Raw genomic sequence first — 12,193 nt, 5'->3', positions numbered from 1 at the left:
CTGAGAGAAACTGGTCTGGTGTGTTTGAATGTAATGATGTTGATAAGGCTTGGGATTTGTTTAAGCAGTGTTTTATAGCAGCTCTTGATGAAGTCGCTCCAATGAGGGAAACAAGAATTAAGCATAGAAGTGCGTGTTGGATGACATCTGAAATCGTTGACATGATCAGACAACGTAATAGATGTTTCATAAAGTTTAAAAAGTCAAAACTCCCAGCGGATTATAACTCTTATGCTTATCATAGAAATCAAATTAATTACAAGGTACAGCAAGTCTGAATTTTATACTGATTCCATTGCTGCAAATGTAAAACAGCCTAAAAACTATGGGGAATTCTCAATGATATGGGATCAACAGCACATTTAACATAGACTGAAACTGCCCAAAAGTAAGAAAAATTTTTTTATTGCATAACAGAACAATAACAACATACACATACAGAGGATCACAATGTATTCGATTATTATCTATTAGATTCATAAAAGCATCAAAGGAAACAGAAAAAAAAATAAATAAAGAAAAATAAATAGACAGGGGATAACTACAGGGGATTAAATCCAAAAAGAAAAGGATTTAAAAATTCTATACAACCGTTTTGCTTTTTTATATTAAAAACACTTGGAAGAAGAAGAGATGGGCGGGGTTTATCTGTGGTTGACGCCTGAGGTCTCCTGCGCATGCGCGATTCTGAGGAAACACCTTTGAGTCCAAAGACTCGATTCTGAAGAAGTGTAAATTCACATTTCGAGGATTTAAAAACTGACACAAATATCCCATAACGGTAAGTTAATTTATCAGCTTCTGACATCATGTCATATTATCGTAGAATGTTTTCTGATTGCTGTCATATTTTAACGGATTTTAGGGACTTGTGATGCATAGGTGACAAGTTCATCTTCAGAGGCCAGTTTCATAAACAGAGCTGTTAAATTAAGAATGAGTTTTAAGAATTAGATTGACCAGCTATCAGTAATTTAGGGCTGATCAGGCTTACTTTTCAGACAGCAAACACCTTTACGAACAGGTGTTGTGCCGAATCTGACTCCCTGCCAGAGTCTGACTCCCCTTCGCGTGCACGCGCATGACGTCACTTCACTAGCCGCAGCGTCTCTTTAATGTTCTTCGCTGGAAGTTTCCACTCTTGATTGAGTGATTTTTAATTTCTCTTTAATAATGGTTGTTTTGCCCTGCTTTATTTTGATCTTTTCGTTCTTTTAACTAGCCTATATATATTTTTCATTAAACTCCTACGTTTGGGTTCACTAATTTCCATGTCAGTCTCTCTGTTCCCTCCACACATTTATCTATAGGTAGTACGTTTGTGTGTGTGAATTAAATAATATTAATATGAATTAATAAATAATTCCTTAATCAGTACATCCATACAGTGCACCTGCCTAAAAACAAACAAACAAAAACAGTTTATTAGATCTCATGGCTGAGGAAGAAAAAAAGGTTTGAAAAACGAAAAAAAAAACCTCTTATGGAGATACTGATATGAGCGAGTGCAGCAGCTCTCTTCTCTTGACTGCATGTCTTTCGCTTAAGGAACAAATGGTACTGAGTGTTCAAAAAGAAAACAGAAGTGAATATATATGAACATCTTTTTCCCTTTTACGAATTAACAACATATTATTATAACCATATGCATATAGTCTATGAGTGACCGCAGCTCCTGCCGAAATCGTTCTCTGTCAGCTTTGCTCGGTCTGAGACACATGAACTCATTCTGATGACTCTTTCTCCATGGAGGATCTCTGCAGAAAAGCTCAGGCCAGCTTCAGCAGGAGAAGCCTGTAATGTTGGAGAGCAGGATTTCAGCAGTGTGTATTCAGTCCCAAATCCCAATCCTAAGGTGTCACTCGAGTGTTCAGTCTGTGCTATTATAATTTACTCATAAATTATTTACTATGACTTTATTTCTGTTCTGTCTTGGGTCAATTCAGCCACAGCAGAAACACTTTAGAGAAAACTGCAATAAAAGTGCAATCAAATAAATAAATTGAATAAATTCCAAAAAAAATATATGTAACATTGTTGGAATCATGTTATCAAATTTTGTTTATAATCGTTTAAAATTAGATATAATAAGAGTCATAATGTATCAGCCTGAATGTTGAGTGTTGTTTTTTTCTTTTCCTGTCAGGACCATCGTCAATGATGATTGACAGTTTGCATACAGTTTGGTTTGGTTTGATTCTGTTCTGGGCTAGACCTCCCTGCACATCCATGCAATTCACTACATTTATGAACACATAATTTGAGAAATTAGTCTGATTCAAATGGGAATCAGAAGAGCAAACGATGACTGGCCGAGAGGAGGAGCTGGGGGTGGAGGAGGGTCATTAGCTGCTGACAAACACAATAACTTCTGATAATACTGAAGGACTTTATGGATTGTGTGATAGGCGTTGTATCCCTGAAGAGACGTGAGTCAGCTGATACGAGCTTGAGATTACAGCTGATACACTGGCATTGAGAAACCATGTGCAGTTCATGATAGAGCATTAGTTCTTAATAGAAATAACAACATACTCTGTCATATGTAAATCTAACAAGTGCATATAGTATTTACTGTGTAACTGACTTCCATCAGTTACTGGTGAATGTGGTCAGCACATTAATGGTAAAGGAAAAATCCTCTCTTGGCCAATTCCCTAATACTTACTGTCAGGATAAAGGCCCAGGATGTGCTGTCCTGTTCTTGTTGATGTGGCGGTGTGTCACATGCTCATCTTGATACATGAATGCATTTTTCTCTCATGAATGACCTGTTATCAATTTAAATAGCTCAGTATTCCACTATTTCTTTTGTCCATCCAATGTTCATTGATCATTTTCCCCATTGTAAGACTTGTTTAAAATGTTGGATTAAAAATGATAGTGATTTTGTGTCACTGTAGGTTATGCATATGGTTAAATATTGTTAATCCGTAAAAGGGACAAAGGTTTTATATATTTGCTTCGTTTTTTATTTTTGAACACTTTTTTCAAAACAACCGTTAATAAAAAAAAAAATAAAAAAAAAATAAAAAAACTCTTAATCCAAAATTCCTGACAGGAATTACACATATGGAAACTACCGCGAAAAAGGTTAAAAAAGACCGCCGCCGCTAGTGAAGTGACGTCATGCGCGTGCACGCCAAGGGGAGTCAGATTCTGGCAGGGACTTATTTCTACTATGGCAACGTCGCTGTCTACGTCTCGCAACATTGTAAAAACGTAGAATTGTTGTTACTGCGAGACATTCAGCAACTGAGAGACGACGTTCTGACAATTCTTTTTTTTTTTTTTTTCTACATATAGATTTATGCCCATTTAGCATGTAATATTTTGTGGTTAATTTTTAATTAGTCAGATGTTAGATATGTATATACTTTTTAAATATTGTTTATCATTATTATTATTTATGGGCCTAACAGTGAATGAATTATAATCAACACCTGCAAGAAGTGTACACTTTGAAGAGTAAAAATGACAGAAGGTTTCGTTAATTCAGCTTTATTATATGGTAATCAAATTATTATTATTATTTTTTTTTTAGCTTTATTTAGTTTGACAGAGACATTGTACATTAATAAAAACATTCCTGTAAATGTACCAGAATTTCACCCGTAGACCCTGGACAAGATGTTACAAGTCAACCTAAAGAAAATATGATTAAGAATACATAATAGAAAATGTAATAATTACACAATACAATAAAACATCTATTTAAACAATTTAAGATCAATTTAAAACAATTCAACAAAATACAAACAATAATAGGATGGCCAGTAGATATAAGATTCTAGTGTTGACAGATCTGAGTACTGATTAACCAATTCTTCAATTGAACCCTAAATAAAGCATATGTGTCTAGATCTCTTATAGTTGTTGGAATAGTATTCCATTCTTGTGCAGCTTTAACAGAAAAAGCAGATTGACTAAATTTCCTTTGTCTAACCGGTATGATACAGTCTTGTCTTAATGCGCCTCTTGTAGAGCGATAATCAGTTGTTCTAATACGAACTAGCTGACCAAATTGCACTTCCAAAAGTCATACATTTGTGAATAAAGAAAAAAAACAAAATAAACGAATACACAAATTGATATATGATATGAAAAAATAAACAGTGTGAGCGTAGTGTAACAGCGCAGCCAATATCACCGTTGATATCGTTACGTTGTTTCACTGTTGATATCGTGATGTTTTTTCACCGCTGATATCGTTAAGTTGCCTCACCGTTGATATCGTGACATTGTTTCACTGTTGATATCGTGACGTTGTTTCACTGTTGATATCGTGACGTTGTTTCACCGTTGATATCGTGACGTTGTTTCACCGTTGATATCGTGATGTTTTTTCACTGTTGATATCGTTAAGTTGTTTCACCGTTGATATCGTGATGTTTTTTCACTGTTGATATCGTGACGTTGTTTCACCATTGATATCGTGATGTTTTTTCACCGTTGATATCGTGATGTTGTTTCACTGTAGCCTGGCTAACGTCAGACCTCTTTCTCTTTGAGACGTGGTCTGGGAACCACGTTCATTTTCTCGTATTTGAGGGGTGGTTTACGAATGCCCAGAGCCGTTTATTGGGCGCTACAAATGTCTATCAAATGCGCCTGTATGTAGCTCATAGCCAATCGTTTTAATTATACCAGATGACGTATGTAGAGCGACAGATATTCAACAAAGAAGACGACGATGGGTCAGAGATTTATGTGTACACCAGAGTCCTGCACGGGTCCGATTTTGTAAATCCGCACCCGCCCGTACCCGCAGTGCTTAAAACCGCACCCGACCCGTTTTCCGACAGCAGCACTAATTAAAATCTGCACCTTAAAATCTTAAAATGTATTTAAATTGTACAAATGTTTGCCATTATAACACATTCACACAACATGAACAGAGTTCTGTCATCTTTGAGACTGTAAGTTATTACATGATTAAAAATGTAAACATACACTTAAAGCATGGCAATCCCATCATAAAAATGTGTATCATAGCAAGGAAATCACAAAAGAAAAGTCAATTGATTCACCAAAATCGAGGAGGTTATAAACATACTTCTAACAAATAAATGACGGTTTTATCACTTTACTCATTCCTTTTACCTCTCATGCGTTTGAGTTTTAAACTAGCTGACAACATTAACACATACCAACAACAACACACAGCAGCGTCAGATGGTATTACATTAAAATATGTGCTAATATCGCTAGCGCACTACGCTAATGTTAAACAGTACAAAAACGCACACAGAGGTACTTATTTATCTTATGCAGGTTGCAGTAGGCCTATGTCCATTACCCATTTGTGAAACTCTAATGTGTACAGACAGTACAATTTAAGTTAATGATTTATTTAATTTAACAATTTACGTTAATAATACTTATAGCATTATTTAATCTACCATGAACTAAATGCACACTCTATTCAACAGATTTTGATGTAATACCTTTTAAACATTTAAAATATTTATTGATATTAGTTTTACATATTTATCTAAAACTAAACTGGGGTAACAGAATTAGTAACAGGTTAAGGACAGGAACATAACGTTACATAGACTGTTAAAGACTGAAAAATGTTTCTTATCTAATATCGCCAGTATTTTTACAGACCACGTACGACCCCTTCCTCTGTTCACATTCCAGCTTTTGTTCTTCATGGACATATCAACTCAAATTCATCCAAAATAAGAATTTAACAGGCAAATGGGTCCGACTAAATAATGCAAGCAGCTCTGCTCACACCGACTCAAACAGTAACGGTTTTATTTAGTTTTATTTGCAGTCTGTATTATTTAATTAATTGGTCAAATCGTTTTTCCATTTGTATGAATAAAAATGTAATAATGCATGGTAAACTGTTAGGCAAGCACACAAAATTGTAAATCCACACAAAATCACGCAAGGCAAAAAGTTTCTGCTGCACTGCTCTCTTGAGGGTGAAACTATTATTGATAATAATGATAATAATTATATTTTCACATGTACATTGAAGAGCTGTTATGATCAAAATATAATTAAATACTAATAATGATGATAATAATACTTTAAAAGGCAGATGTTTCTGTTGTATGTTGTTGAAGACATTACGTTGTTTCAATGTACAGATCTTGGAAAAATGTCAGCGTTGATTTAGAAGTGTTTTTGTTAACCTTTTTCAACCATTTAGCATTAAACGTTAAATCAACGTTGTTTCAACGTTGAAACAACAACTGACATTATTTCAACCATATTTCAATGTTGAAGGTCGGTCATGTGCCGGCTGGGATTTATTTATTATCATCTTATTGCAATTATCTGAATTTTTTAAAGTATAATATTGTCAAGTAATAATAATAATAATAATAAAAAAATTAATAATAATTTAAGAAATAATGTATATATATTGTCATGTTTGATTTGTTCTCTGTGTTTCTATATGCAGGTGTGAAGTCAGTTTCTCATTATGGAGAACAGAGAGAGATCTTCATCTCCAGAACCCAGCTGTGTGTCTATGAAGAGTGACAGATCCATGGGTCCCCCTCCTAAATTCAGTGATGAAGCAGTGACCTCTGACCTCAGTGATGAAGCTCCTCTTCATTTCAGTGATGAAGCAGTGACCTCTGAACCCAGGTGAGATATAATCCAGTATTAGAGGCATCAGACTGACTCATAATAAATGAAACGGCTGGTAGAACTAAAGTTAGCAAAATGTAATGTAAATGAATAAATGTGGAATGAAAATTGGAGTTCATTGAGACAAAACTTGCTACACAAGTGATTTTGGTTAACCATAGTATGCAAGTCTGAAACATTAATTAAAGAGTTTAAAAGCGAGAATGAATACATCATTCTTGAAGTCGCATGTACAGTAAATGTATCCATTTATTTGTTGTATGTTACATGCAATCTTGTGTTCATATTTACGGTCAAGTTCTTGTGACAAATATCGGCACATCTCCTTTGACGTAGGAGCTAGTGATGTGTAATGGTTTAGTAGTAGTGTCCCATTTCTTAGAGGGAATATTTTCACCCCTAACTCACTCTGTTTCAAGGGTTAGGGTAGGGTAGGCGCAGGGTAGGCTTAAGGTAGCGTAGGGTAGGCGTAGGGTAGGGCAGGGTAGGTAGAGTAGGCGTAGGGCAGGGTAGGTAGAGTAGGCGTAGGGCAGGGTAGGCGTAGGGTAGTGTAGGCGTAGGGTAGAGGTAGTGTGGGGTAGGCGTAGGGTAGCGTAGGGTAGGCGTAGGGTAGTGTAGTGTAGGGTAGGCATAGGGTAGGGCCGGGTAGGGTAGGGCAGGGCAGGGTAGGCGTAGGGTAGGGGTAGGGTTATAAAATAGAATTGAGATAGGGCCTTAACTGCTCCAGTGAAACTAGCAGGAAACAAATAATGTGAGACTCAAAAACACACCGAATGCACACAGAGAAAATACAAGATTTAAATTTGCATTGATTTACTATATTTTATTTTATTTTCTGTATTTAACCTGTTAACCGTTGCCAGTGCGCCCGTGCACTGAAGCGTTTTTTTAATTATTTAGTTCAAAGTTACTATCAGATTTAATGTTATACCTTGACAAACTATACATCATTAAAAAGATATAAGACTCAAGTTTCAGTATTTGACCACTATTGTATTCTGAGAAACTTATAGCGACAGTTATTTCTTAATTTGTGTCAGGAGTTATGAAATGAAAAACTAAGGCGATACCTTTAATATGAATTATGAGCGTCAGCAGCTTAAAAAACTCTGTGCTGTCGTCATGACAGTGCTTGACAAAAAAACGTCCCTCAGGGCTTTAGCTCAAAAATGTGCAGATTTGGAGAAATATTGATAGATTCTCATAGGTTTACATCATATTTCTATAGACAGGAATAATATTTATTGAATTTATACCCAAATGCGTCGATGTAATCATTATGAGCGCTGTATACGCTGATTTACTGTGTTTTCAATGCACAATAATAGTCCATATATGGAACATGAAGAAGAGACATGATCATGTGACATTCCAGGAAGTCCCTGACACATACAAAGCTATCAGAGATTGCAGTAATATGCAGATAAAGATGTTTTGAAGACAATAAACATGATTGCAATGATATTTGAGTTACCTGTGTTTTTCAAGCCATGCCAGGTATTTCCATAATAATATATTATATTTATAATGTAATGCTAATCTATATAGACTTTATCATTGTGCAGAATACTATAAAATAATAGATTTTCTGTCTGATATTTTTATCTGAAGCCAAATTAGATCACAGAAGATTATTTAAAACACTCGACTTGCGTTATTAAGTAAGTTTGGAGCACAAACATGGTTTTAATCTCTAATTGTCGTGTATTGATGGTGTGCTAAGCTAACATGCTAGCTAGCTCTGGATGCACCTGCCACATAGCCGTTATTCTTTTATGATTTTTTTCTAAATAGGAATGCTTACTGAAATGGTTCTTTATTCCAGAAGGGCATTTTATACAGTTAGATACAGTGAGAACTTTGATAAAAGAAATTAGGTATTGAAACCCTGTGAAATAGCCTGTGAATAGCCTGTGAATAACCAGTCTTTAGTAATTATAATGCAGACAAAAGAAATGCATATTTAGAGCCATAACCAGGCTGGAGAGGTGTGAATGTGTGATGGGGGAAACTGAGACTGAATGGGGCTCGTTTGCACCACAAAACAATAGAGACAAAAGACTGAATGGATGACTTAGAAGATGACTAAACATCAGTAGCATTTTAGAGTAATCAAAATAAAGTCATGACATGATCTTGAAAAACATTTAATTAAATACAGAGTTTTAGACTTATCATCTTCATATTTTAAATATAATATGGTCAGACATATGGCTTTAGCTGCAGTGCATTTCTAGATTGCTACAGTGCCAACTTCAATTATATTTTCATGAAGATGTTTCAGAAAAATACATTTCTAATAACTTTACAAAACTTGGAAGCTATTTATAACTATTTTTTTCATTATGACAATAATTAATTCTACATTTACAATAAACTGCCAGGTGTCAGCTTTCAAATGAGATCATACTTGTGTTTTTAGTGCAAAGGGATCATGAACTGTATCTGTTTCAGTTTGGGTATGTCATTTCTGGGGATTTTTCAAAAGTGTGGTTGCAGCTTAACAGGTTAAACTTATTTTTTAAATATATTCTTTGTTTTGTTTTTGTGTGCCTTTTTTGTTGTTTCAGCAGAGTAGAGGATAGAGATGCTCAAACTGGAGATTCTCCTCAACCAGTGAATGATGAACACCAGAGAGTCAAAGACCGACACAAAACCAGCATGAAGAATAAGTATGAGAGATTATTTGAGGGACTGAAACTCCAAGAGAATGAAACCCTCCTGAACAGGATCTACACACAGCTCTACATCATAGAGGGAGAGAGAGAAGGAGTGAATGAAGAACATGAGGTTTTACAGATGGAGAAAACAGCCAGAACACGACACTCACAAGACACTCCAATCTACTGCAATGACATCTTTAAAGCCTCTCCTGAACCAGGACGCGAGGAGAAAGAGCAGATCAAGACTGTTCTCACTAAAGGCATCGCTGGAATCGGGAAAACCGTCTCTGTGCAGAAGTTCATTCTGGACTGGGCCGAGGGAAAAGCCAATCAGGATGTAGATTTCATGTTTGTGCTTCCATTTCGAGAGCTGAACTTGATCCGAGATCATCAGTACAGTCTTCACAGACTTCTGCTGGACTTTCATCCTGAACTTCAAGATCTGGACTCAAAGATTTATGAGGAGTGTAAAGTTGTGTTCATCTTTGATGGTCTGGATGAAAGCAGAATCACACTGATGTTTTCAGACGCTCAGGAAGTTTCTGATGTGACTGAGACTTCATCAGTGGGTGTGTTGATGTCAAACCTCATTAAAGGAGATCTGCTTCCCTCGGCTCTCATCTGGAACACCTCCAGACCAGCAGCAGCCAATCAGATCCCCTCCAAATACATCCACCGTCTGACAGAGATTCGGGGATTCAATGAGCCTCAGAAGGAGGAATATTTCAGGAAGAGAATCAGTGACGAGCATCAAGCCAGCAGAATCATCTCACACATCAGAAGAGCAAGAGGCCTCCACATCATGTGCCGCATACCTGTCTTCTGCTGGATCTCATCCACTGTGCTTCAGAAGCTCCTGGAAGAAGATCTGAGTGCAGAAATCCCTCAAACTCTGACTGAAATGTACATCCACTTCCTGCTGATTCAGATCAACATGAGGAATCCGAAGCATGATGAGAGAGATCCAGAGGAACTCCTGCGGTCCAACAGAGAAGTGATTGTGAAACTTGCTGAAGTGGCTTTCCATCAGCTGATGAAGGGCAATGTGATGTTCTATGAGGAGGACCTGATTGAGAGCGCCGTAGACGTCACTGACGCCTCAGTGCATTCTGGGATTTGCACTGAGTTCTTTAAGGAGGAATCTGTGATTCATCAGAGGAAAGTCTACAGCTTCATTCATCTGAGCATTCAGGAGTTTCTCGCTACTTTATATGTGCTTTACTCATTTATGATCAAGAACAAGGAACCGCTGCAGCTTCTGGATAAATTCAGATTTTACAGATCTGACCCTCTGTATGATCTACTAACATCAGCAGTAGATAAAGCCCTCAAGAGTGAGAATGGACGGCTGGATCTGTTCCTGCGGTTCCTGCTGGGTATCTCACTGGAGTCCAATCAGAGACTCTTACAGGATCTACTGACACACACAGAGAACAGCTCAGAGATCATCAGGAGAACCACTCAGCACATTCAACAGATGATCAAAGATGAGCAGAATATTAATCCTCTCTCAGCTGATCAATCCATCAATCTGTTCCTCTGTCTGCTGGAAGTGAAAGATCAGACTCTGTCCAGAGAGATTCAGGAGTTTGTGAAATCAGACAAACACTCAGGGGAGTTTCTCTCTCCGTCTCACTGCTCTACAATCTCCTACATGCTTCAGATCTCAGAGGAGGCGCTGGATGAGCTGAACCCCATGAAATACAACACATCAGATGAGGGTAGAAGAAGACTGGTACCAGCTGTGATCAACTGCAGAAAAGCTCTGTGAGTGTTTAATCAATAATAGCTAAAGAATCCTTTTTAATAATGCACCTTACATCTTTAAAGGGGTCATGACTAGGGTTGCCACCCGTCCCGTAGAATACACAATCGTCCCGTATTTAAAGGTAAAATGATGTGTCCCGTATCAAACCAATACAGGACGCAATTTGTCCCGTATATTACATAGACCAGTGGTGGCTGGTGAAAAATATCTTAGGTGGGGCTGTGTCATTTTCAGTCGGTTTCAATAGTCTGGTAACCATGGGAGTCTTTAGCGTAGTGGCTCCGAGGTTATGGAATGCTCTTCCTCAAGACATCCGTCAAACATCCACCCTTCTCTCCATCAAAAACACATATTTTATATGTATATTACTCTTCAGCTCACAGCCTATAAATTCTACATTGTTATTGATATGCTAATGCTATTTGTTTGAATCCCTCTTTGTTTGTGTCTTTAACCTAACTTTGTAAGTGACCTCTGAACATTAGACCTACTTTCTGCCCTTGGTATGTGTATTGTGCTTTTATGTTGATGTTTATTTTGTTCTGTTCCTTAACCCAGTCCCAGTGGTTCTCAAACGTTTTAGAGTTGTACCCCATGAGGCTTTTAACATCCTTCTACGTACCCACACTCTTCAGTCACACCTTTTTCAGTAAGGGACAATATTTGCCCCCTTAAATCGATTTTTCAGTGCATTTTTACCTTTACAAATACCTTTATAAAATAAATAATGCTTTAAATAAACAAATAAGGATTTTTCAGTGTGAATAATACTAATAGTAATTAATGAAATAAATTTTTACAAGATTAGAGAAGCTCAGTTGCGCGTGATTGCATGTTAGTGTCTTTTTCCCCCATAGCGACAGTTTCGAGAACATGCACCATAAACAGGCGTAATGCGCAGTTTTCTAAAAACATGTTGAGCTCACTTATCTCTCCAGATATCTGAATGGGAAAAAGGCATCAGTGGGTCTGTCCTGTAACTAATGATGAACGTAAGGCGAACTGCACAGTTTCATTTGTTCACGCGGTGGACTTCTGACTTAAAGCATTGTGCCATGACAGACAAATCTGTGCTTTTAAAGGTATAACGTTAGGCCTATTTTTTTTTTTTTTGATAATCTCCAAAATTATAATATAATTTTCCATA

At 36.9% G+C, this 12,193-nt stretch overlaps 1 protein-coding gene across 1 annotated transcript; it reads left to right on the top strand.

The window, feature by feature from the left end:
- Positions 1-694: 694 nt before the first annotated feature.
- LOC308698404 (NLR family CARD domain-containing protein 3-like) lies at positions 695-11,049 on the top strand (the record flags this gene model as incomplete). The annotated part of the gene is made up of 3 exons (XM_081378440.1): positions 695-781; positions 6,425-6,612; positions 9,186-11,049. The coding sequence occupies exons 2-3, from the start codon at positions 6,446-6,448 to the stop codon at positions 11,047-11,049; spliced, it is 2,031 nt and encodes a 676-aa protein (XP_081234566.1). The 5' UTR covers positions 695-781; positions 6,425-6,445.
- Between the last annotated feature and the right edge of the window lie 1,144 nt (positions 11,050-12,193).

Source organism: Scardinius erythrophthalmus (genome assembly GCF_964197995.2).
Source record: "Scardinius erythrophthalmus genome assembly, chromosome: 11".
Lineage (NCBI taxonomy): Eukaryota > Metazoa > Chordata > Actinopteri > Cypriniformes > Leuciscidae > Scardinius > Scardinius erythrophthalmus.
The sequence above is the reverse complement of the archived record's forward strand: the minus strand, read 5'-3'. Positions and strand labels throughout refer to the sequence as shown.